Here is a 27278-nt window from a genome sequence, read left to right as displayed (position 1 = left end):
CCCCAGGCGCCGGGGCCGGGCGGGGCCTACCCCCAGGCGCCGGGGCCGGGCGGGGCCTACCCCCAGGCGCCGGGGCCATATGGCCAGCCACCAGCTGGAGGCTATCCCCAGGGATCTGGTGGCTCTTATCAGTCTGGTGGAGGTTCTTACCCAGCATCAGGGGGTTACCCTGCACCCCAAGGTAACCAGTCAGGATGGGGATCTGGTGGTTCTGGATATCCATCCTATCCCACAGGTAAACCCTCAATTAATTCATTAGGTTGTTTCTTTTTAATCAGCATTATTGTTTGTAATGATGCCACAAATTAATTAGTTTAACTTTGCAACTGCAAATTATGTATCTTACTGTGTGACGATTTAAGTATTTGCGAGTTACAAGTAACTCTGCATTGTGTCTATGTTGTGTATACATTTCCATGTTTATTGAAGGTAGATGTATGCATATTGTGTTAGTTCATGTGGGTGTGAAGGGGTTAATTATTTATTTGACAAGCTCTGTATGTTTGTGTTGGTTGAATGTGGGTATGCCTGTGTTTTTGTTGATTATGGGTCTTTCTGTTGGTTATGCGTGCATGGGAGTTAGAAAGTGAGTGTGTACGTGCATGCATGCACATCCAGGGTGGATGCATATGTGCCGAGGGAAGGTTTGAATGTTGGAGCCTCTGCTCAGCAGTACAAAGATCAGCTGTGGCTCAGGCCCATGGACAGTGGGCAGTACCACCTGTTGAAAATACCCATGCATAGGCATCATTTGGGCATTCATTAGTCAAGCTGCATTTTGATCATGCACCAAGTCCAGAACATATGTGCTGGGTCTGGCAGTATGTATACATGAGGATGAGCCACAGGTGAGGGAATCTAGCATCACTGGAATCAGACCCAATGAGAAGCAGCAGTTGAGGGATGGAAGCAAGAGCTGTTATAAGGGATAAAAATGATAGTGCATGCCAAATGAAAGCTGAAGTATACAGTCTGATATTGGAATATTTTTTCAACACTTGATGAAGACTTCTTCTCTTGTAGGTCCAGGTGCCCCTGGCACTGCCCCTGGTTATGGAGCCCCAGGTTATGGAGGAGGCCCTCAGCCTGCTGGGCAAAACTACTCAGGTGGTGGTGCTCCTCCTTCAGGTATTGGAGTAGAAATACATTAAATATTTAACAGCCATTTTGTATCAAGCTCTTAGTTATGATATGAGGACTTGTTGGCAACAAAACCTCTGATTTCTAATTGAGAAGGTGGTGGGAAGACACCTTCTTGATCTGGACTCTACCTGGTTTGACGTTAATGCATTAGTTTGATGCAGCCAAGCACCTTACAATGCTATTGCACACGGCAGTTCTTGCTGTGGGTTAGGAGTCACATATAGGCTAGATTTTCTTCCCCAAAGATGCATGAGTATTCTAAATGAGTTTTTAACACCAATCAATGATAGTTTTATGGTCACCATTGTTGACCAGCTTTCGATTTCAGCTTTTTAACTAGCTGAACTTGGTGTTTAATTTTAGATTCAGCAGTGCCTTTGTGGGATTTGAACCTACCAAGGCTGTTATCTCCCTTGAATTGGTCTTGTCTGTGACCCTACTTTGCCATTAAACAGCCTGCAGACTCTGAAGAGTAACCTGTTTAAGGAGGGACTGATGGGCTGCTAGAATCCACTAAACTGCCTCATGAGAGTCAAATGACTGGGGGAGGCCATTCTGCAAAATAAAAATTGGCTCTGTTGAAATGGTAAAACTACCTGATACTACTGTCTTAATATGGAAGTTAAACTTCTTGTTTGCCTTGACTTCCAGGTGGGTATCCATCTGGTCCAGCGCCTGGTTCGACTGGCCCACAGCCAACCCCATCACAGGTATGTTACCAAAATGCCTACTGTATACTTAATGCCAGCGGGCTCCTTTGGCATCCTTCGTCAGTGCAGAGAAAACACATGAATCAGTGTACTTCAATGCTGTTATTAGTTCTTAATTGTGTCTATTACTTGCCCTGTGAACACTAACAGTTCAGCACCCAATATTATACCATACTGTGACAGACCTAGCATTGTTAGCTGGTGTTGCACACTCAGACCTGTAGCTGTCAGTCCTATATGCATGTTTGTAAATTGATAGATATGTATTAACCAGCACTATATCCAGTGATCTATAATGATGAACTGTAGACACTGCTATTCTGACCCATTATCATCAAGCTATACTAGTTTTACACAGTCACAGACCTCTCCCCATCACTATTTGTCCTCTACTGTAATTCAATGACAGATTGATCCCACCAGTACTGTACACCAGTGTTATACCTTTTCAGAGCAATTCCTATCAGTACTGTACCCCCAAGAGTGATAGATTTGTCCCTGCCAGCACTGTGTCTCAGTTTTAATACATCTCTGAATGACAGTCCTGGTTTTCGACGACAGCCCCAGTTTTTCACAGTTCAGGTGGATGACATATAAAAATCTCCATACAATCAATATTAGGCTTTATTGAATTTAGAAACAACAACTGGGCAAAGTGACTGCTATCCTGTCTTTTTACATCTTCAAATCTTATGCTTCACTAAAGTATTTTCCAATGCTGTTTCTCCCCCACGAGCATTGAATGAAATCAATAGATTGAGTATCACTGATGCATTGCTACGCTGAGTTCTGGGCAGTATAATTGTACACACAGTTTTATACAGCTATTAGTTTTTGTAATAACTGAATGTTCAAACTAAAAGGTCAGCTGGCCGAGAGAGAGCACAACTTTTCCAAAACCTTTCAGTTGCTGGAATAGTAATCCAGTCCATTGTTACCTCTAGACTTGACTGTTCCAGTTCTGGTAGGCCTCCCACCTTCCATCCTCCATGGGCTCCACTGCTCACATCCTGACTCTGCAATTGCTTTTCACCTTGTTACCCTGTATTTTCTGACTGATTCTGGTCCAGCAGTGCTCCAATTTGAATGCTTTCATAGTTGTGATATGATGGTCCCCAGACAATCACTGATATACTGTCCCTCCAATGAGAGACAGGAAATTATTGCTGCTCAAAATTGCTCCAGTAGAGAGAGACGTTGTGTGTGTCACTGACTGCCCCTTTAACTAACAATTGGAGTGAGCTCTTCGAGCAAAACCTAAAACAAAATCCCAAAATAACTGGTGGTGCAGTTTGTGGCTTTTGGTTTTATTCTAATTACAGTGGATAATTTAAACTGATCAGGAAATATCTTGTGGTTGTAAGTAATAGGTTGCTTCTTTCTTTTGTGTACTCGGTTGTAGCCTTCAATGCCAAATATAGGAGGCCTTACAATTGGAGGTGCAACACAGGGCACTATCAAACCTGTTGCTAATTTCAACCCGCAAAGTGATGCTGAGATTCTGCGTCAAGCCATGAAAGGAGCAGGTAGGTCATATGGTGATAGAAGAAAAATTGTGTCAACTGTGGATGCAAGGAAACAAATTCAGCCAATGTGCACAAGCCCACCGCCTGTGTAATATGCTGTTAAGAATCTTTCTACAGTGAAGTTTGCTCATCAGTTCCTGGGGATTGTCATTTGGGCTTGAATCAACCGTACAGAAACAGGCCATTGAACTCAAATGGTTTGTGTTACTTTTCATACTTAACAAGGGTCTAACTGCCAGACATTACCTTTTTGTGTCTATCCCTGTATCTCTCTATTCTTTTGTCCCTCATGTGCACTGTAGTACCTCTTTAGTATTCAATTACCTGTGCTTCAATCACTTCATGTGGCAGAGAATTCCACATTCTGCCACTCTGTGTGAAGAACTTTTACCTAAGTATTTTACTTGATCTGCATTGAATATCTAATGTTTAACCTTCTTTGCTCTCTAACTCTGCCCAAGTCAAAATGTATTGACCCTCCTGAATTGTAAGAACACCATCAATTCTCCTGTTTGTCTCTTATGAAAAATGTCGAGGTCCTCCCATTTTGAACAAGAAATTAAAGATTATATTAGATTATAAAAGAAAGAAGAATTGCAAGTCCAAGAATGTGAGGCAGTGCTCAAAATCCCAAATTGCTTGGGAAAATTCACCGTTGCCAGGTAGACCGATTAGAGAAAAGTTGCCACCGTTAATAGAATGGGAGGATATGCAGAGGGACCACTCTGCCACTCACAAGCTGTCCTGCATCTGTTGCTGGTAGGTTCAAAATCAGCCAATCAGAAGCAGATGCAAGAGAGAGTCAACCTGTGTTTGGAGAAGCAAGGTGAGTGGCACCAATCAATAAGGCAAGAGGAAGCAGGATCAGGACCAGGGAGTGAGACTAGTGAATAAGCCCAAGGAAGTTGGGGTAAGAGGCCCAGAGAGTGAGGCTGAGAAGCTCGAGTGATAGTGATAGGATTCAGCTATAAAGTTGGGAGACCAGGACTGTGAAGGGGAGAAAACAAATTTAAACTTTTCAAAACAGAAAATTCACCTAATTGAGAACTACAGAACTGAGATAAATTCTTTTGTGAGTTAATTTAGAGTCTCTGGATTAAAACTGTAGATGTTCTGGAGCCACTATACGGGCCAAAATGTAATAGATATGATTGTAATGGGTAATGTGTCAAATTGAGCAGCTTTATTTAATGATGACATGCATTTTCTGTGTTATCACTCCTCAAAGCGTTGTGAATTACTTAAAATGCAGTGGCTGAGTTAGAGACTACTAACATGCAATAGTTTAGCTATGCCTTCACTAATTCACAGAAAACATGTTTGGGGTGATGGCCTCTTGTGCATAGAAGTGTCAGTTATTTTTCAAAAAGAGTATTTGTTGTTAAATGATGCCTGTTGTCTTGTACTAATTTAAATACTGTGGTCTCTTGACATTAATGCCTTCCTTGTGTGTTGCGGCTTGATGTTTAATAGAGTGGTAATGATAATTGAGAGTGTTGATTAAAACTTCTGATTTTCTTTCTTCTGGGAGCATGGATCAGCACAACTACAGAATGTAGTATTACTAAATGATTGCATCACCTAAAGAAGGAGTTAGTGAGACTGAAAAAGAGCCCCTGACAACCAAAAAACTGTTCCCAAAGGTCCTAATATAGCCCTGAGGAATCCCGAAAGGAGCGCTTGGAAACAATTTTATTTTGATCCATATTGAGAGCAGTTTTAAAATAGAAATTGATGAAAAGAGAAGAAATAGGAAATGGGATAAACTAGAGATTAGAAACAAATTGTAAAAGAAAACAGGCATCAGTTAGCAACAAATGTTTTTTTTGAAAAATAACTGACACTTCAATGCACGACACCATCACCCCAAACATGCTTTCTGTGAATTAGTGAAGGCATAGCTAAACTTTTGCATGTCGGTAGTCTCTAACTCAGCCACTGCATTTTTAGTAATTCACAATGCTTTGAGGAGTGATAACGCAGGAAATGCATGTCATCATTAAATAAAGCTGCTCAATTTGATACATTACCCATTACAATCATATCTATTACATTTTGGCCCGTATAGTAGCTCCAGAACTTCTCCAGTTTTAATCTAGAGACTCTAAATTAATTCGCAAAAGAATTTATCTCAGTTCTGTAGTTCTCAATTAGGTGAATTTTCTGTTTTGAAAAGTTTAAATTTGTTTTCTCCCCTTCACAGTCCTGGTCTCCCCATTTTACAGCTGAATCCTTTCACTATCACTTGAGCTTCTCAGCCTCACTCTCTGGGCCTCCTACCCCAACATCCTTGGCCTTATTCACTAGTCTGACTCCCTGGTCCTGATCCTGCTTCCTCTTGCCTTATTTATTTAATAAATAAGGTCATAGAGACATTATGCAAATACTTTTATTTCTGTCCTTATATTAAAAGATGCAATGTTTTGGAAATTGTGTGGAAGTCTTGATCTAAGGGACTTATGGATATGATTGAGTTTCAAAAATGAAAGTTGATTCTGGAGGAATTAATGGGACTAGATATCAACAATTTCTTGGACCTGATGTTCTAGGATTTTAAATGTGATGGCAACAGAAATATCAAATGCGTTAATGTTGATTTTCCAGTGTTCCCCAGATCTGAGAAATGTCCCTGCGGATTGGAAGCAAACCTAATCCAAGTATGTGAGAAAGGAGACAAAGCCTGTTACTAAAGAGCAGTTAACCTTACTTGAATGATCTAGAAAATGGTAGAATCTGCTATTGAGAATGTGGTAACCGGGCACTTAAACTCATAGCACCGAGCAGTGTCAATACTGTTGAATAGTCAAATTCGTGACAAGATTGCAATGGTGAGTTAGAGGGAGCCAGATGTTAAGGAATTTGCCATACAATTCATAGCAGAGATGCAGAACTGCCGGGATTTATAGCAGTTTGTGGCAATTGTTATATAATAAGAACTGGTACCAAAGAGTTTTTCTGGTCTAAGGTGGATGAATCATCAGAGCCTGAGTTTTTAGTTGAAAATCTTTGGGGAAATTCGGGGTATGGAATAGCAAAATGATTTGTGGTAACGGCACAGTGGCTGAGTGGTTAGCACTGCTGCCTCACAGCGCCAGGGACCCAGGTTCGATTCCAGCCTCAGGTGACTGTCTGTATGGATTTTGCACATTCTTCCCGTGCCTGTATGGGTTTCCTCCACGTGCTCTGGCTTCCTCCCACAGTCCAAAGATGCGCAGTAGGTGGATTGGTCATGCTAAATTGTCCATAGTGTCCAGGGATGGTGCAGGCTAGGTGGATTAACCATGGGAAATACAAGTTTACAGGGATAGCACAGGGGGCAGGGGCTGGATGGGATACTCCTCCAAAGATGGGTGTGGACTTGATGGACGAAATGCCCTACTTCTATACTGTAAGGATTCTATAGACTTCCCAAACTTGAGAACTGAAAATTTGGCCAGGAATGGAAGGTGGGAAATTTGACTTGCTTCTCCCACAAGAAAGAGAGATGAGGCTTAAACAGGCGGTTTATTTTAAAGCGGTTAATCTTAATGCAGCCGTTGGCAAATGACTAAAATTGACAGTGCAAGTTGGAATTAGTCAGCACACTGACAGGCAGGACTCATTAGATCTGGCAGCATCAGTGGAGAGAAAGAGAAACAGAGTTAACCCTTGCCACCAGAGAAAATTATCCTGGACTTGACATGTTAATTCTGTTTAAAGGCAAAATACTGGAAAAGTTGAAAATATGGAGCAAACAGAATGCGGAGAAACTCGAGTCTGGCAGCATCTGTACAGAGAGAAATAGAATTAATACTTGAGTTGTATGACTCTTGGAGAGAACTCTGTTTCTCTCTCCCCTTGGATGCTGTCAGACCTGCTGAGTTTCTCCAGCAGTCTGTGTTTATCAGACTTCCAGCATTTACAGTATCTACGTTGCCTTTGATACTTTTATAAAGGAATTGTAGTGATAATTGTTAAAGAAGAAACAATGGGTGTGTATCTCCTAGATTTTCAAAAGTGATTTGTTAAAGTACTATGGGCTTATGGTAAAAGTAACTAATGGTCGATTAGGAACTGATGGGAGATTGATAATTTCCTAGCATCATGTGGCAGGGCATGTTAAATTCTGAGGACTGAGAGAGACTGCAGGAAAAATCATTTTGGGTTATAGCTAGCACAGACACTGCATTGTCAAAACATAATTAGTATATTTTTGGAAGTAAAAATATGGAAAAAAAATGCATCTTAAATGCTCAGATGTTGAATGAATGAGTGGAGCAATGAACTCGCTGATGTTCTGAAGAAGGGTCACTGAACCCAAAATGTTAATTCTGCTTCTCTCCACGGATACTGGCAGATCTGCTCAGTTTCTCCAGCAATTTCTGTTTTTGTTTCTGATTTCCAGCATCCGCAGTTCTTTGTCTTATTTTTTCCCCAGTGAGTGATGTGGTTGTCTTAGTTTTCTGATTAGAAGGATAAGGGCAGTAGACAACAAAAGAACACCAACACCTGATAGTTTTGTATTCTTTCACATGCGGTGGACATTGTTGGCTGGTTCAGCATTTATTGCCCACCTGTGAGAAGTGGTGGTGCGCCACCTCTAGAACCGCTTTTGCCCCAGTGCTGTTAAGGAGGGAGTTTCAGCATTTTGACCCAGTACCATTGAGGTATATTTCCAAGTCAGGATGATATCTGGTTTGAACAGAAACTATCAGGTGTTGGTGTTCTTTTGTCTACTGCCCTTATCCTTCCAGGTGCTGTCGAAGGAGTCTTGGTGAACTGCTGCAGTGTGTCTTGTAGATGGCATACTGCTGCCACTGTGTCGATGGTGAAGGGAGTGGAAAGTGAAGTTGGTGGATGGGGTACAAATCAGTGGGCTGCTTTGACTTGGATGCTGTTGTCCACCTTGAGTGTTGTTGGAGCGGCATTCATCCAGACAATTGGGGAGTATTCCATCACACTCTTGACTCGTGCCTTGTAGATAGTAAGCAAGGTTTGGAGAGTCAGGAAATGAGTTAAGTGCTGCAGGATTCGCAGTTTTGACTCTATCCATGTAGACACAGTGTTTATATGGCTGGTCAAGGTCAAATTTCCCACTACCCTCCTGGTCCTCGGTCTTGATGGTGGAGAATTCAGCAAAAATTATGCTATTTAATATCATGGCAAGATGGTTAAGAAAAAGAACAATACAGCACAGGAATAGGCCCTTCGGCCTTCCAAGCCTGTGCTGACACATTTTGCCCTAAAACTATCTTCACTTACAGGATCGTATCCCTCTATTCCCTTCCTATTCATGTATTCATCCAGGTGCTTTTTGAATGCTGCTATTGTGTCTGTTTCCACCGCCACTGGCAGCGCATTCCACCCTTTGTGTGAAAAACTTGCCTCACACATCTATTTTGAACTCTCTCCCTCCCTGCCACTCCCCACCCCCAAAACAGGTACCTAGGACCTGTGTTCCTTAGTAATTGACCCCTGCACCCTGGGAAAAAGCCTCAAACTTTCCACTCTTTGCTTGCCATTCACAACCTTATAACTTCTATTAGGTTGCCCCTCAACCTCCTGCATTCCAGTGAAAACAAACCCAATCTATCAGCCTTTCTTCATAGCTAAAATCCCCTATACCAGGCAACATCCTGGTAAACCCTTTCCTGTCCCCTCTCCAAAGCATTCACACCTTTCTAGTAGTTTGGTGATCAGAGCTTTACGCAATATTCCAAGTGTGGTCTCACTAAAGTTCTGTAAAGCTGCAGCATAACTTGCCTATCCTTATACTCCAATGAAGGCAAACATGCCGTAGACTTTTTTTTGCTACCTTATCTACCTCTGCTGCCAACTTCAGTGATCTGTGGACCTGCACACCCAGATCCCTCTGCGTATCAATAATCCTGTGGATTGTGCCATTCACTGTATAATTTCCACCTGTACTTGACCTTCCAAAATGCATCACCTCACATTTGTCCAGATTAAACTCCATTTGTTAATTTTCTGCCCGTGCCTCCAATTGATCTATATCCTGCTGTAGTCGGACAGTCCTCCTCACTATCCAGAACTCCACCAATCATTATATTGTCTGTGAACTTACTAATTAGACCCGCCACATTTTCCTCTAAATCATTTATGTAGACCACAAACAGCAGAGGACCCAGCAGTGATCCTTGTGGAACGCTACTAGTCACAACTTTCCATTCTGAAAAGCATTTTTCCACTGTTACTCTCTGTTTCCATGTGACTTTACCTTTTGGACCAGTCTGCCATAAGGGACCTTGTCAAAGGCTTTACTGAAGTCTATGTCGACAACATCAACCGCTTTTCCCTCATCAATCATCTTTGTCACCTCCTCAAGAACCTCAATTAAGTTAGTGAGGCACGACCTCCCCTGCACAAATCCATACCGTCTATCACTAATAAGTCCATTTGCTTTTAGATACGTTCCTGGTGAGGATGATTATTGCCTGACACTGGTGTTTTATAAATGTTCCCTAACAATTATCAGCCCAAATGTGAATGTTGTTTGGGTCTTATATGCAGGCACAAATTCCGTAATTATCTGAGGATTTGTACACTGAATAGTACATTGTGCAGTCATCAGCAAATAGCCCCATTTCTGAGCTGTAGAAGTGTTTAGTTAGCACAGTGATCATTACTTGTTCTTGCACGGTAGGTCCTATTTATTGCCATCTCTAGTGGCTCAATTGGAACTAGCTCTTAGCAGTTTTAGGATTCTTCTCCTGAAGGGCTTAATTTGTTTTCTTTGTGTCAAAAATGGCAGGTTTATTTGGGATTATTTTGGTGAAAAGAAACACCGAGCCATGCTAAAAAGACATGCCTGCTTAAAATTTTGGTTTGCACAGAATTCTGATCCCGGTTGCTGATTACCATAATTTAAGCATGGATTTAAATATGAACTTTCTAAACAGCTTTACCACTTGAGCACTGATTTGGTGAAATTTTAATGGAGCAAATGTACGGTATAGTGCTGAAGGTGTAGAGTATTCAGGCTCACAAAATGTGCCACATTCGAAGGTGGATCAGTGGCTGATAGAGAGGGGCCACAAGTTCACAGACACGGCACCAGAGATCCTGCTGAAGAAGGTTTAGAGGAGGAGAGATGTCCTGTTCCCAATGATGGAGGTGTCTACCTCACACTTGTGCCTGTCTGTTCTGCAGCAGCTGGTGCTGCTCCGCTTGGCCTTCTACCCTCCTCCCATTCCCCCTAGGTCTGGGGGGACCCCCTAGCAAGATATCGATATCCAGACACTCCCATTCTCCTGGTCACTCATGAGATGGAGTCGTACAACACTTGCTGTTTTTAGTTTAGTCCTCAAGAGAATTTGCAAAATAATTGTTGATAGAATATTGGTAAAACCTTGAGTAACCCTGAAGTGTGCGTGCACAGAAATGTATGTCCAAAGTCCTCTTCAGCTCCTCACCAGCAAGTGAACAGTGAAAGTTGGTACACCTTTAAAGCGGTGATCAATTTTTGTGAGCATGTTAGATTTCATAGAATCCCTACAGTGTGGAAACAGGCCCTTTGGCCTAACAAGTCCACACCGAACCTCAGAGCATCCCACCCAGACCCATCCCCCTATAACCCACCTACTCTACACATCCCTACGGGCAATTTAGCATGGCCAATCCACCTAACCTGCACATCTTTGGACTGTGGGAGGAAACTGGAGCACACGGGGAGAATGTGCAAACTCCTCTCAGACAGTCGCCTGAGGCTGGAATCGAACCCAGGTCCCTGGCGCTGTGAGGCAGCAGTGCTAACCGCTGTGCCAAGATTTATCAAGATGTTACCAAAACTGGAGGGTTTGAGTTATGGGGAGAAGCTGCATAGACTGGGACTTTTCTCGCTGGAGCATTGGCAGTTGAAGCGTAACCTTTTAGAGGGTTATAAAATCATGAGAGGCATAGGTAAGGTGAACAGCAAAGGTCTTTTCATTAGGGAGCATATTTTTAAGGTGAGAGGAGAAAGATTTAAAAGGGGCCTGAGGGGCGACTTTTTCATGCAGAGGATGGTGCGCGTATGGAATGAGCTACCAGAGGAACTGGTGGAGGCTGGTAGAATTACAACATTTAAAAGGCATTTGGATGGGTATATGAATAGAAAAGGTTTAGAGATATATGGGCCAATCGCAGGCAAATGAGACGAGATTAGTTTGGGAACATGGTCTGCATGCCCAAGTTGAACCGAAGGGTAGTTTCCATGATGTTCATGTGTACAGACGGAAAAGATTTTGAAACAAAAACCACCCTTTTACTTCACTAATCAGAGTTTCTGTAAAGGCAGGTATAACTGGCAGACTCCTTCATTATCATTTCACTAATATATCCACCGTTTTCTCTTATTTGTATCTGTCATACTAGTTCAGCTTCAGCACCTGCACATGCCCGCTTCCCTCTCAGCGGCACTAGCAAGTCTTCCTCTATCCCGGCATGCCATCGCAGCCAGGTCAAACATAGGCCAACAAAATGTTGCGCACATCCTTCATAAGTGCTGTTTGATAGCTTGTTAACAATCAACTATTTAACAATCCTCCATACAGCATTCCCCAGCACATGCCTCAATCCCTTTATTAGGATTCTTGTGGCACAGTGGTAGTGTCCTTGCTTCCAGGTCTGAAGGCCCAGGTCAAGTCTTGCCTGCCCTGGAGGTGTGTTCCAACATGTACAAATACCATGATGCAAAATCTTTATGAATAAACCAAGAAATTGAGATGGCAAATAATGTTTAGAGGGCTCTTGAGGTGTAGTTCCTTCTTCAAGGCTAGAAGGTTAAGTTCAAATCCCACTTCCTTCAGACAGGTGTCATAGCATGCCTGAATAGGTTGCTTCAAAGAAATGAAACCGGATGAACCACCTGGCATCGACCTAGGCACCAGAAATGACAAAGGCAAAAATAGCCCAGTTAACATTGCAAAAGTCCTCCTTATTAATATCTGGGGTCTAGTGCAAAAATTGAGAGAGCTGAACCACAGACAAGTCAAGCAACAGCCTGACATTGTGTGTAAGGTATGATTCTGTGAGTATGACAATGTCCCAGGTGGTGCCACCATCCTGGGATATGTCCTATCCCACGGCAGGTCAGACCCAGCAAATGTGGAGGCACTGTGGTATACCGGGGTAGGCAATGGCATTATTGCTAGACTGTTAATCCAGAAACTCAGCTAATGTTCTGGGGACCCAGGTTGGAATCCTGCCACTACAGATGGTGGAATTTGAATTCAATAAAAAAAACAAGACAAACTGGAATTAACAGTCTACTGATCATCATGAAGTCATTGTTGATTGTCAGAAAAACCCATCTGGTTCACTTGCGTCCTTCAGGGAAGGAAATCTGCCATCCTCACCTGGTCTGGCCTACATGTGACTCCAGACCGACAGCAATGTGGTTGACACTCAGTTGCCCTCTGAAGTGGCCTAGCAAGCCACTCAGTTGTACTAATTGCTACAAAGTCTCAAAGAAATGAAACCGGACGGGTCACCTAACATTGATTAGGCACCGGAAAAGACAACGGCAGAAACAGTGCTGTCGACCCTGCAAAGTCCTCCTCACTAACATCTGGGGGTTAGTGCCAAAATTGGGAGAGCTGTCTCGCAGACTAGTCAAGGAACAGCCTGACATAGTCATACTCACGGTATCTTACAGACAATGTCCCGGACACCACCATCACCATCCCTGGATATGCCCTGTCTCACTGGCAGGACAAACCCAGCAAAGGTGGCAGCACAGTGGTATACAGTCAGGAGGGAGTTGCTCTGGGAGTCCTCAACATTGACTCTGGACCACAAGAAGTTGTGTGACTTCAGGTTAAACGTGGATAAAGAAACCTCCTGCTGATTGCCACATACCGTCCTCCCTCAGCTGATGAATCAGTACTCCTCAGTGTTGAACAACACTTGGAGGAAGCACTGAGGATGGCAAGGGCACAAAATGTCCTCTGGGTGAGGGATTTCAATGGCCACCACCAAGGGTGGCTCGGCAGCAGTACTACTGATTGAACTGTTGGGTCCTAAAGGACATAGCTGCTAGACTGGGTCTGCAGCAGGTAGTGAGGGAACCAACAAGAGGGAAAAGCATACTTGACCTCATCCTTGCCAATCTGCCAGCTGCAGTTACATCTGTCCATGACAGTATTGGTAAGAGTGACAATCACGCAGTCCTTGTGGAGATGATTTCCTGCTTACACATTGTGAATAACGTCCATCATGTTGTGTGACACTATCACCGTGCTAAATGGGACAGACTTTACACAGATCTAGCAGCTCAAGACAGGACATCCATGAGACGCTGTGGGCCATCAACAGAAGCAGAATTGTACTCCAGCACAATCTGTAACCTCATGGCCTGGCATCTCCCCCACTCCCAAACATTACTGACAAACCAGGGGATCAACCCTGGTTCAGTAGAGAGTGCAGGAAGGCATGCCAGGAGCAGCACCAGGCATAAATGAAGATGAGGTGTCAACCTGGTGAAACCACCAAACAGGACTACTTGCACACCAAACAGCATAGGCAGCCAGTAATAGGCAGTGCTTAGTGATCCCACAACCAGTAGATCAAATCTAAGCTCTGTAGTTCTGCCACATCCAATTGTGAATGGTGGTGGACAATTAAACAACTCGCTGCAGAAGGAGGAAACACCAATATCCCCATCCTCAATAATGGAAGAGCCCAGCACATCAATGCAAAAGATAACCTGAATCATTTGGGACAATCTTTAACTGGAGGTGTGCCATCTTAGTCTCTTCCAGTGGTCCCCAGTCTCACAGGTGCCAGTCTTCAGCCAATTCTATTCACTCCATCTGATATCAAGAAATAGTTGGAGGCATTAAGTGCTGCAAAGTCTGTGGGCCCTAACAACATTCTGGCAATAGTACTGTAGACTTATCCTGCAGAACTTGCCACATCCCTAGACAAGCTATTCCAGTACAGCTACAACATGAGCATCTACCCGACAATGGGGAAAATTGCCCAGGTATGTCCTGTACACAAAAACAGGACAAATCCAACATGGATAATTACTGATCCATCAGTATATTCTTGACCATCGGTAATGTGATGTAAGGTGTCATCAATGGTGCTATCGAGCAGCCCGTGTTCAGCAATAACCTGCTCAGTGACGCCCAGTTTCGGTTCTGCCAGGGCCACTCAGCTCCTGACCTCATTACAGCCTTGGTTCAAACATGGGCAAAAAGCTGAATTTCAGAGTTGAAGCGACAGTGACTGCCCTTAACATTAAAACTGCGTTTGACATGAGAATGGCATCAAGATGCTGTAGCAAAACTGGAACCATTGGGTATCGGGGACAAGCCGTCCTGGCTGGGGCACATATGGTGCATAGGTTGTCGTAGTTGGTCAGTCATCTCCGCTCTAGGGCATCTCTGCAGGAGTTAATCATGATAGTGTCGAAGGCCCAACCATCTGCTGCTTCATCAATAATCTTCCCTCAATCATAAGATCAGTCATGGGAATGTTTGCTCATGATTGTACAATGATCTCTATTCTTGTGACCTCAGACAATGAAGCAATCCATGTTCAAATGCAACAAGATCTGGACAGTATACAGGTTTGGGCTAACAAGTAGCAAATAACATTTGTGCCACAGAAATGCCAGGCAATGACCATCTCTAATAAGAGAAAATCTGACTACTGCCTCGTGACATTTGGTGATGTTACCATCACTGAATACTCCACTATCAATATCTTTAAGGTTGTTATTGACCAGCAACTTGACTAGACTCAACATATAAATAAAGTATCTACAAGAGCAGGTCAGATGGTGGGAATATAGCAGCAAGTAACTTGCTTCCTGACTCCCCAAAGCCTGTCCACCATCTACAAGGCACAAGTCAGGATTGTGATGGAACACTCCTCACTTACGTCGATGAGTGCAGCTCTGACAACACTCAAGAAGCTTGACACCATCCAGGTCAAAGCAGCCCGCTTGATTGGCACAATATCCACAAGCATCCACTCCTTCCACCACCAATGCTCAGTAGCAGCAGTGCATGCTATCTACAAGATGTACTGTAGAAATTCATCAAAGATCCTTCAACAGCACCTTCCAAACCCACAACCATTTCCATCTAGAAGGACAATGGCATCAGATATGTGGGAATACCACGACTTGCAAGGTTGCCTCCAAGCCACTCACCAGCCTGACATGGAAAATGTTGCCATTCCTTCATTGTTGCTGGGTCAGAATCCTGGAATTCCTTCCCAAGGGCATTGTGGGTCTACTTACAACACAAGAAGGCAGCTCACCCTCCTTCTGACTGGCAACCAGGGACAGGGAATAAGTGTTGGCCAGCCAGTGACACTCATGTCCTTTGAGAAAATTGATGAAGAACATCTAAAAATATCTAAACATTACAAAGGTGGTGCCTTGAGCTAAATTAGAGTTTCAACCTCAGACCCTATCTTGGCCACCTGGGAAACTCTTTAGCGCTTGAAATGTCTAGGGAAACTTAGATGTCTTTTTCTCCTTGGTGTGACTTGTTGGATTTGAATTCATGATTCTAGCTTACCATAGTACTCTAAACTACCGTAGTTAAAGTGTGTACGTATTTGGGCAATCCTGTTAGAAGAATGAAGAGCGTGAAGTGCAGCATAGATTGACTAGGATGCTATCAGGCAGGAGGGAGTTACAGTTATGAAAAAAGCTGTGGATATTGTGACTTTTTCTCTAACTGGAACTGAGAAAGCTAAGAAATAATCTGACTGCTGTCTGGACTGTGAATGGTTACAAGCAGCTGAACAGCAATGGACTATTGCCACGTTTGATGTAATGGCCATGAAGGGGGACACATTTAAGAGAGTATTAAAAGGGAGGATAGTGAAATTTTTTTTATTATAAAGGATGATTAGGTTTTGGTGACCATGTCTGCAAATTGTTGAAGCAGAATCTTTTAATGGCTTGTAAAGGCAATAAAATAGTTGCTTGGAAGAAAGGAATGTTACTTGGTATGGGAAGAGAACAACCAAGTTGGATCAAATGGGGTGGGATATTACTGGGTTTGGGGAGTGAGAGGAGATTGGGTTTACAACTAAAGTAAAACATACAAAGAACTGCAAATGCTGGAAATCTGAAACAAAAACAGAAATTGCTGGAGAAACTAAGCAGCTCTGGTAGCACCTGAGAGGAGAAAGAAGAGTTGATGTTTCGAGTCCAATGTCCCTTCTTCAGAATCGATAGTTAGGAAAAACTGGTGTGTATGCTAAAGATGGGGTGGGGTGGGATGGGGAGCGGGCATCTAAGGAGAGAGCAGACAGGTAGAGATGGAGCCCAGAAAGAGAGAACAGCAGAAAATAGCCTGGATGATTGTATGTCAGAGAGAAAGAAAAGCTGATAATGGAGACTATAAGTAGGTGAAAATGGGTTGGTTGTGCTGAAAGCAGCCCATGTCAGGGATTGTGGTGGAGGCGATCCAGTCAAGTTCTAAAATTGAGTCTTGTAGGCTGAAGGGTCCTCGAGTGGAAAACGTGATGCATTTCTTCTAGCTTGCACTGAGCTTCGCTGGAACACTGCTGTAGATCCAAGGCACAAATGTTGGCCAGGGAGCACGGTGATGTATTGAAGGGGCAGGCATTTTTTGCGGACAGAATGTAGGTGTTCCTGTTTCATCTTCCCAGTGTAGAGGAGACCACAATGTGAGCAACAAGTACAGTAGACTAGATTGAGGGAAGTGCAGGTAAATTGCTGCTTCAACTGGAAGGTGAACTGGAACCTGGAGCTTTGTCTTGTAAGAGGAGAGGATGTAAACAGGCGGACGTTGTACCTTCTACGATTGCATTGGAAGTTGGGGTGGGGATGTGGACATGTAATTGGGGTGTCCTAGAGGGAACGGTCCCTGCAAAATACTGACAAGGGAGGGAATTATGTGTTGGAGGTAGCAGAAAGGGTGGCTTGTGATTGGGGTTACACTGGGTTTCATATTACTGGATATGGCGAATTAATAGCAGAGTGGGATTAGACTGGGTGGGATATTACCAGATATGGAGAATGAGGAGAACTTTGCAAGTAGACCAGGTGGGATATTGCTGGACATGAAGATAGACGGGTGAAAGGAATTAGATAAGGTGGACTGTTACTAGGTGAGAATAGTGAGGGAAGGTTGCAATTGGACTGTTTGACATTACTATGTATGAGGAGCGTGAGGAGATTGGAATTACACTGGACAGGATATTACTAGGTATGGGGAATAAGGGAAAGTTTAGGATTACACTGAGTAGGATATTGCTGGGTATGGGGAGTGAGAGGGATTGGAATTAGACTGGATGTGATATTACTGGCTGTACAGAATGAGGCGGAAGGTGTAATTTGACTTGGAAGCAATTTGAAACATGGAAACAAGCACCTAACAGAACCTTGATTGACCACATGACCTGGTTGTGTGCAGGAACATTCCATCATTCTAAGTTGTATGATGTTATGGGCTACATGTTGCAGTTGAGACCTAAAAACAATTAATTTGTTTCAGTGAGCATGTAACAAAATGCACTAACTTTTCTGCACAGGAACCAATGAACAAGCAATAATTGACGTGGTCTCCAACCGCTCAAATGAGCAAAGGCAGAAGATCAAATTGGCTTTCAAGACCCTCTATGGCAAGGTGAGTTTATAGAGTATTAAACTTTTGGCCCGTTGAGCCTACTGCATCACTCCCACTGTCCCTCCATATCCCCTGACAACTTTAACCTCTAGAGTCAATTTCTTCTTTTAAATATATATTCAGTGACTTCACTTCAATACACCATCCTAAGTGAAGACAGTTTTTGTATCCTGAGATCATAACCCCTTGTTGTGGACCTGCCTCACCAGGGAAATCATCAGCTCTGTATCCAGTGTGTAAAGTCCTGTTAGGTCATTGAAACATATAAAATTCTATCTCCACCTCCAAGATAGAGATACAGTCCTTAGAGCTGAACGGATCAAAGGGTATGGGGTGAAATCGGGAACAGGGTATGAAATAGGATGATCAGCTGTGATTGCATTAAATGGCAGAGCAGGCTCAAAGAGCCAAATAGCCAACCTGTGTTCCTATTTTCTATGTTTCTAAATCTCCCACCATGATTTTTTTTTTAAAATTCTGGTGGGTATAGGAGCCGTTGAATCATTCTATCCTCATATGACAAACCTGCCATCCTAGGAATCAGTTTGTGTGCACTCACTCAGTGGCAAGTGTAGCTATTTTTCAACTAACCTTTTTTATTCATTCATGGGAGGACGGTTGATAGTCAACCACACAGTCCAGAAAAGTTAGTGTATTTTGTTACATGCTGTGGGTCTGGAGTCACATGTTGGCCAGACCAGATAAGGATGGCAGTTTCCTTCCCTAAGAGACATTGGTGAACCAGATGGGTTTTTTCAACAATCGACAATGCTTTCATGATCATCGTGATACTCTTAATTCCAAACTTTTTTATTGAATTCAAATTCCATCAGTTGTGGCAAGATTCGAATTTGGGTCCCTGGAACATTATCTGGGTCTCTGGATTAACAGTCCAGCAATAACGCTACCAGGCCATCGCCACCCCAGTAGGGAGGCACTCCTGGAGCAGGTAGTACTTGAGCCCAGGACCCTGGCCTAGAGGTAAGGGCACTACCACTGTGCCACAAGCCCCCTCTAATGGCAAGTATATCCTCTCCTAGATAAGAAGATCAAAACTGCACATAATACTCTAGGTGTGGTCTCACCAAGACCTAGAACAACTGCAGTAAGACTTTCTTACCCCAGTACTCAACCTCTTTTGCAATTAAGACCAGTGTAAAGCCTGACGGGTATTAGGGCTGCGCATGACAGAACAGCAATAAAATGGCTGCTGAAAACCCCAACAAGCTTTGCAGTAACAGAAATTATAAAAGTGTAGGAAACGTTTGCTTAATGTGGTCTCAGCATATGGAATAATGCCTCTTTTTCACTAAGATTGGATATGCAACATTCTTTGCTATCCTAAAGATAAGAACATTTCACACCAATTAGTCATTTCTTACGGTTTTTTTTTCTAATCAATCCGTTATAATACTGTAAGTACGTTTTAATTAAGATTCTTCAACATAATCATGGATATAGTTTCCAAATAAAAATTATAGTTTTAACACACAAATATATATAAAAGTCACGAAACAAAACATTGAAAAGTGAGGTTTAAAAACTAATTATGAGTAATGGAGAGGGGCCTCCCTATCTCTTATCAAGGACTGAGGCTAAGAGAGTTGGAATGGTAGGAAATCTCAAAGAAGCCTCCGTTACAGCCTTGTTCAAAATAGCAGACACTGACATCATAATTGAGAGATAAAGGTCACAAGTGTCCATGCAGATTTCAACTTTTCATATACCAAAATGGCAACAAGCAATTAATAATATATAGTGATGTACTAAAAATCCAATCACAGTTGGACAACCCAACTCTAATTAATCAATAATATACAGAGGGAGAGGGTTTGTGCTGCCATGTTAAGGTATTGACATTAGAGCGTCATTGACTTTTCTTCCGATCTGAACTGAAGATTAAGGGGGTAACTGAAACCTCACGTCGAGACCAGATTCGGCGTGGTCTTTAGCCTCTCCCTGCATTGTACTGGTGGATGCTTGAATAAAATTACCACATACCTGAATTCTGCTTGTCTCCTGAAAATTTATTGCCTCTGTAAGGTAGCTCTTACAACCTGTCTATGTTGGAACCCATATCCCTTTGTAAACTGACATTTCCCAATCTGTAATAATTGAAATAATATTCTGCCGTTCTAATTTTCTTACTGAAATGGATAACTTCACACTGACTCACTTATTGTATCCGCTATGCATTTTGCCCACTCACTCACTTCTTTAATTTGCCCGGAAGTCTCTTAACTCCACCTCACTACTGTCACTCCCACCCAGTTTTGCCATCAGGAAACTTGAAAATATTGTATTTGATTCCCTCCAAATCATTGATATATATTGTGAATCGCTGGTGCTCAAGAACTAATCCTTGTGGTATCTCACTACTCAGTGCCTTCCACTCTGAAAAAGATCAGTCTATTCCTACTCTGTTTCCTACTCTGCTAACCAATTCTCAATCCATGTCACAGTATTATCCCTAATTCCATGTGCTTTGAGTTTGCACATTAATCTCTTGAGATGTCATCAAAGGCTTTCTGAAAATCTAAATACATGAAATTTATTGGTTCTCCCCATCTATTATACTATCTGTGTCTTCAGAAACCTCCAATTGGTTTGTCAGGTGATTTCACTTTCATTAATCCATGTTGATTTTGTGTAATGCTATTGGTATTTTCTAAACATCCTATTGTCACATAATAGACTCCAACACTTTCCTACCATTGATGTTTGGCTAACCGCTCTGTAATTCCCGGATTTCTTCTACCCTCGCTTTTAAAATAATACATTTATGTCTATCACTTTCCAACCTGCCGGAAGTGTTTCATAATCTACAGATTTTAGAAGATTACAATTAACGCATTTAGTATTCAGTGGACAACTCCTTTAGTACTGGGATGTAAATTATCAGGCCCAGGGAATTTATCAGCTTTTGGTTCCATTAATTTGTCCAGCACAATTTACTTGTTATTAATTGACACTTACTCCCTGATATTTTTGGAAAGTTACTTGTGTCATCTTTGAAGATCAAGATAAAATAGTTGCTTAACTGCACTGCTGTTCCTTCATTCTCCATTATCAATTCTGTTTCAGACTGTAAAAGGTCTACGTTTGACTCTGTCATGCTTAAAAGCTCTGATAGTCTGCTTTACTGTTCTTTGCAAGTATCCTGTCATTTTTTTCATCTTGGCTCTTCTTTGCTGAATTCTAAACTGCTTCCAGTCCTTGGGCTTGCTATTTTTCAGTGGGGAGAAAACAGAGCTCTGTTCTGATGAAGAGTCATCAACCATGACATGATAGAATTCTTTATTGGGATAGAAAATGAAGTTTCTGTTGGGTTGGGCAACTTCATTTTCTATTCCGATAAAGAATTCTATCATGTTATGATTACTTTTGCTGAAAGAATGTTTCCCCCCAATGTTTTGCACGTTTTTTTTTCTGCCAAAGACTTTGTTGCCTGTCACTAGGCCACGCGTCACATGCGTGCTGCCTGTCATTGGGCCGTGGGTTCACCCCAGTGGCATGGTCAGCGGATGGCAGACAGCACAACACATGGTTATTTGTTGTTCTGATTGTTGGTGTTAGTTGGTTGATCTGTTAAGTTCACATTTACTTGGTGTTAATTTTTGAGTCTTAAAAGTCTGTATGATCTTTGGGAGAATTGGTTAACATTCTGCAATGAGAGTTTTCACTGTTGGGAAGATTTCTGTGTTCTTTGCAAACTGAGATTTGCTTTGAATTAAGTGAAATTTGTTACAAAGCCACAGATCCTCCAAACCATAATGTTTGTTTTTTAGTCATTCATGAGATGTGGGCATCACTGTCCAGGCCAGCGTTTATTGCCCATCCCTAATTACCCAGAGGGCAGTTAGGAGTCAACCACATTGCTGTGGGTCTGGAGTCACGTGTAGACTAGACAAAGTAAGGATGGCCGTCTCTCTCTCTCTCTAAAACCCATCAGTGAACAGCTAGGTTTTTCCAACAATCAACAATGGTTTCATGGTCATCAGTAGATTCTTAATTCTACATTTTTTAAAATTCAAATTCCACCACCTGCCATGGCAGAATTCAAACTCAGGTCCTCAGAACGTTACCTGGGTCTCTGGATTAATAGTCTAGCGATAATACCAGTACATCATCACCTGCCCTTGTGAGGAAGGATGAGCTAAACAGCTTTAATGGTGTTTATTATTGAAGAAATAAGCTTGGGCATTGGGCCAGCTCCCATGCTCTTAAAACCATAGAATAATACAGTACATAAGAGGCCCTTCGGCCCATCAAGAAAGTATTGTCCAAAAAAAAACTACTGCCTCCGCTAATCGTAGTTCCTGCACTAGGCCGGTATTCTTGAACGTTACCTTCTTCCAGATCTTTAATCATCCCATCCTCCTTCAGCATCTGGGACAACGCAGCACTCTTGTCAGTGAAGTGCCAGCCTGCAGGATGTGCCCCAAATGGGGATTGAACCCACAGCATTTTCATCTCAAAGTTGGAAAGCTATCAGCTGAGGCTGATACTGACTGCCTGTTTAGGTAAAAATAAAATGGTGACATTTGAGTAAAATGTGAAACTAATGGCCAAGAGGAACAGCTTGTGTTTTGATCAAAATGCAATTTTTGTGGGACCCAGCACAAACCATCCAGTTTCAGTGTTCTGTTACTGATGAACAGCTCTTTGTGAATTTTTTTTCCTTTTAAGGATTTGATTAAGGACCTGAAATCAGAACTGACTGGAAACATGGAGGAGATCATTCTTGCCCTCTTCATGCCTACCACTTACTATGATGCTTGGAGTTTGAGGAAAGCCATGGAGGTATTGTTGACTAAAGCACTGTGCAATGAAATGTATAATTTTGAGGAGATGCTCTTAATATCAAGCTATCTCTCCTAAACATAATTCTGATTGTTCTGTTTCCTAACACCTTGTTTGTAATGTCCAGACTAATTAATGAATTAGTGTTTGTTTTTCAGTTTAGCCTCTTCCTTGTCACATTCATGAATCCATCCTCTTTCTTTGACTTCTGTTTTAAAACTATTTTGTATTATCCCCTTCACCCATCTTCCTGCTAAGACCAATATTCTCTGGGTAAAAGAAAAGTCATGCCAAATTCTCCTCTTAAGAGGAACAGTGACAGAGCGAAGAATCCATTTATGGTGTCACCGAGCATTCACACAACAAGGTACTTCTGAGTTCACAATTTGGTTGGACACGGGAATCGACAACAAGGAGTTTAAACTCGGGACATCTGTAGAGTAAAGATTTTGAGGTGATCTGGTAATAAAAGTGGCAATAAATGGATTGTATATGTAAGCTGTTTGGAGATATAATTTGGGGTATTCTGCTTAGAATGAGGAGACAACAGCAGGTCATGGAGACAAACACGTCCATGCACCTACTTAACTTCACATTGATGGAGAAGAGTGATCACCGCAGAGAACATGCGATTGTTGAACTTGGATGTAATAGCGGGGTTTATCAGTGGCACTTGCTCAATGTCACAAGCCAGATGTAATGGTGAGTGACTAAGGCTGGGCATTTAGAATCTGTGGGCTTTGGATTGAATGCTGAGATGAGGGCCCTTGTGCAGTGGTAATGTTCCTACCTTTGAGTCAGAAGGTTGGGATTCAAATCCCACATGCTGCAGTGGTGTAAGTCTGAACAGGTTGATTAAAAATATCTTGAACAAGCATTGTAATGGGGGAAAGAGTAAGGACGAGAGGACGTTAGCGGATAAAGGGTCTGAAACGGAGTAGGGGATGTATTTGGGCTGGTGCTGCTTCCCTCTGTTACATCCTTGGCTCTATCTGTGATCCCAATATAGTAACGTGGGTTCAGTAGAATTCTGGTGGCCTGAGTCAGTGGACTGAGGCCTGTGAGTGATCTGCCAGAGATATGGGCCTGGCTAGATGATTCAGAACCTAGCAGCATGTGTTATCCATGAGCAGTCTTCTGAAGCTTGGAATTCTCTTTCTGAGACTGACAGGATTGGGCTACCTTGCCTTTGGCACTTACTATGCTCTTGAATGACCTGAGGTTTTAATTTGTTTAAAGTGAGTATGTGTGCCTTGAAGGAGGTGGTGGTGAGCCGCTGCCCTAAACTGGAACGTGGCAAACCCATTTTGAGTGGCTTACTAGGCCATTTCCTTGAGAATTTTTAAGAGTTGGTCCCATGTAAACCAAACCAAGTAAAAGTAGTCCCAGAGAACATTAACAAACTCAGTGGGTTTTAAAATCAGTCATTTGTTCCATGATCATCATTACTGAGACTATTTTTTAATTCCAGATTTATTTAATTAACTGAATTTAAATTTGCAGGCTGTCATGATGGGATTGGAATTGTTGTCACGGGATCATTAGTCTGATGGATTACTCGTCCATTAGATTAACCGTTGCACTGCTGTTCCTTCATTGAGAGTATAAAGCATGGAGTAAGAAAAGAATTTCCTCCAGAAGCCAGTCACCTCTTGCTGCCTACATCCAGATTGCCCTGGTATAAACTCTGATCAATTACCCAGCTCAGTCATAAGTAATAGAGAGTTCTGAAGGATTCACACACAAGTGGACTAACAAAGTCCTGTGGTATTTCCAAAAGGTATTTGATTCAGGCAGGCAGTTAACTTCAAGCTGTAGGATTCAAGGTAAATCTTGGGGACAATAAGAAATTGATTGGAATATAGAAAACAAAGAACTCACTGGAGGTGGGTATGAGGGTGGTGGTTGTACTGAGAGAGGTGCCCAATGATTGTTCAGACCAGATTTATGCCAGCGATTGACTCAAATCTCTACCAGTTGGTCAGATAGACAAAGGAGTTTATAATGTGTAAAATATAATGGCCGTGAAGCGTGTACATTGAGTATTTTTGGTGCTACAGACTTGATAGCCCCAAAGGCCTCTTCTGTCCTGTTTGATTCTGTAAGCAAATCACATGTAGACTTCTGAATGGTGAAGTAGCATTGCCAAGAGCCCTCATTCATCATATTCAGTCAACATTGTGCGGTCATCATCAAAGCTGAGTGCCAAATTATATGAGCAGATGGAAATCAAGGACAAATTTTACAGGGGTTTAATCAGAGCACCATGTTGAGTGCTGGTCATTCAGTTCTGGTCAGTGGGACGAGAGCATTGGAGATGCTGGAAGCAGTGAAGAGACGTGATGTTGATTATCCAGCCTTACAGTGCTGGTGATAGTGAAAGATTGAACAGATTCAACCTTCTTGAATATGGAAACAGTAAAAAAAAATAAAATTAACCTAAAGGATAGAGAGACACATTGAAAGTAGTTGAAGACAGATTTTAAGATCTTTAATTCAAAGAATGATCAGTGCATGAGATGAAACTCCAACAGAAGCAAAAGCCTTGTAATCTTTTCGAGGAATGCTGTATTAGAGGGAATATTACAGTACTAATAGTGCTGTATCATACATTCCTGGCTTGATGAACTACGATGGGCCAAATGGCTGCTCTTTGACCGTAGTAGCATCAATGACTCTGTGTTCTTAACTGGGATTGCTGCACTGGACATCTTAGAATTATTCCAGTTGACCTCAGGACCTTTGGATTTGGGGAGTAGCTGTGGTGAATTGGCCAGGGTCATGTTCTGCATCATTATCAAATCAATCTAGCTGAAAATTTCTCATGGAAGTTATTAGGAGAGCGTCAAGTTTTTTTTGTGATTCATTCATTCTACAGGCAAATGCATGCTCTTCCTGTCAAGGGTAAGGGAAGGGTTGGGTGGATGGGTGAGGTGTTTTGATTAAATGAGTTATAAATGTATGACTAATTTATATGCAGTGTTACTTTAAGACTTGGAGCTGCATTCAATCACTCACTCGTTGCCTGGGATTTCCTCCTTCAACATATACCCCTGCGGTTAATGCTGCTGTAACAGGAAATGGAAAATGTATTTCAGCTCCCCTTTCAAAATTCGCTGGGTCAATGTTCAAACTAAAACTTGAGCTTTTTGGTCTGGATTTCAGACTTCAGTTTAAAGTCTGATAAAGAAACCTGCTGCCTTGTTTCAAGGTCCAGATTCTGCCACAGATACACAACACTGAGCATTTTGAAATGGAGAGTGTGAGAAACCTTGGTGTTTAAATCCCTGTCTCTATGTCCATGCCCAAGCTGAACTCACCAGTTGCTACAGCTGCACTGGGTGGAGGCTTGAAAGTAGTAGTGTTTGGAAAATGAGACACACCAAGTGCTGGTTTTAATTTAAATGTTTTATTTAAAGTTATTTTCCCTTTTGAACGAATGCAACCTTGGAGTCTTTGATTACTTAGTGTAGAGGGAACTTTATTTTGTATTTAACCCTGTCCTGGGAATATTTGATGGGATAGTACAGAGGCAGCGTGATGGTTTGTGATCTGTAGATATTTGGCGCAGTGGATATTGTACAAATTTGCATGTTGATTTAGAGCCTCATGACAGAATAGATTGGACTGTCAAGTAAAAAATCAGTGCTCAGGAAATTCAAAGCCGCAGTAGTCAACTATCACATTGTGTTAAATCATAAAGCGTACTTTAGACGTACGTGAATATGAAGGAATTAATGAATAAAAAATCAAGGTTCTTGAGTGCAGAGGAGAGTTACCAGAATGGGAGTGTGGATAAATCCCTTCAGTTTTGTGGGAAGACTAGAGAAAATGGGATTGAGCATTGATGGTGAATAGGAGATTCAGTAGTGCTGTTCAAAGTGAATAAGAGTAAACATAAAGTCAAACTATTTCCACTAGCAGGCAGGTCATTAATCAGACAACATGGATTTAATATGGTTGGCAAAAGAATCAATGGAGAGGAGAAATGTTTTTTGTACAATGAATTGTTGTGATCTGGGCTGTTTTGCCTGAAAAGCTAGTGGAAGATTCAATGGTGAATTCCAAAAGGGAATTACTTATAGACTTGAAAAGAAAAGAAATTGCAGGGCTTCAAGGACCAAGGAGAGGGAGGTCCTGTTGGAAAACACTTTTGAAGATTCAGCACAAGCACAATGGGCCAAATGTCATCCCCAGAACTGTAGGATTCTATGATTGTAATTAAAAACAGAAGTAGTAAATTAAATTAAAGGGGGAGCCCATGTGATGGTGACTCTTAACAGTCCATTGCTGGGGACAACAAGCTGGTAAATTGCAGCTTTTGATTGTAGTGTTGTGTAGAGAGATCAGCAATTGTCTTTACATGTTGTTTACAGTGCAGCTGTGGCTTTTCTGTCTGTCCATTTATAGACTCTGCAAATGTCAAGTCAGAGAGAGTAGTCCAGGCCCCTTGACTGCAAATTTGGCAAGTGATTAGGAAGGCAAATGGTGGAAAG

At 42.2% G+C, this 27278-nt stretch overlaps 1 protein-coding gene across 1 annotated transcript in view; it reads left to right on the top strand.

Moving 5' to 3' along the window:
* The window catches only part of LOC109928175 (annexin A7), a 50047-nt gene that overhangs the window by 11555 nt on the left and 11214 nt on the right, over positions 1–27278 (top strand). Inside the window, 6 exon segments of the mRNA XM_048616257.1 lie at positions 1–235; positions 1024–1128; positions 1795–1853; positions 3256–3379; positions 17885–17979; positions 22669–22782. The exon segment at positions 1–235 is cut by the window's left edge and continues 101 nt beyond it. Coding sequence (XP_048472214.1) covers positions 1–235; positions 1024–1128; positions 1795–1853; positions 3256–3379; positions 17885–17979; positions 22669–22782 — 732 coding nt within the window.

Source organism: Rhincodon typus, chromosome 34 (genome assembly GCF_021869965.1).
Source record: "Rhincodon typus isolate 14 chromosome 34, sRhiTyp1.1, whole genome shotgun sequence".
NCBI classification, from domain to species: Eukaryota; Metazoa; Chordata; class Chondrichthyes; order Orectolobiformes; family Rhincodontidae; genus Rhincodon; species Rhincodon typus.
The sequence above is the reverse complement of the archived record's forward strand: the minus strand, read 5'-3'. Positions and strand labels throughout refer to the sequence as shown.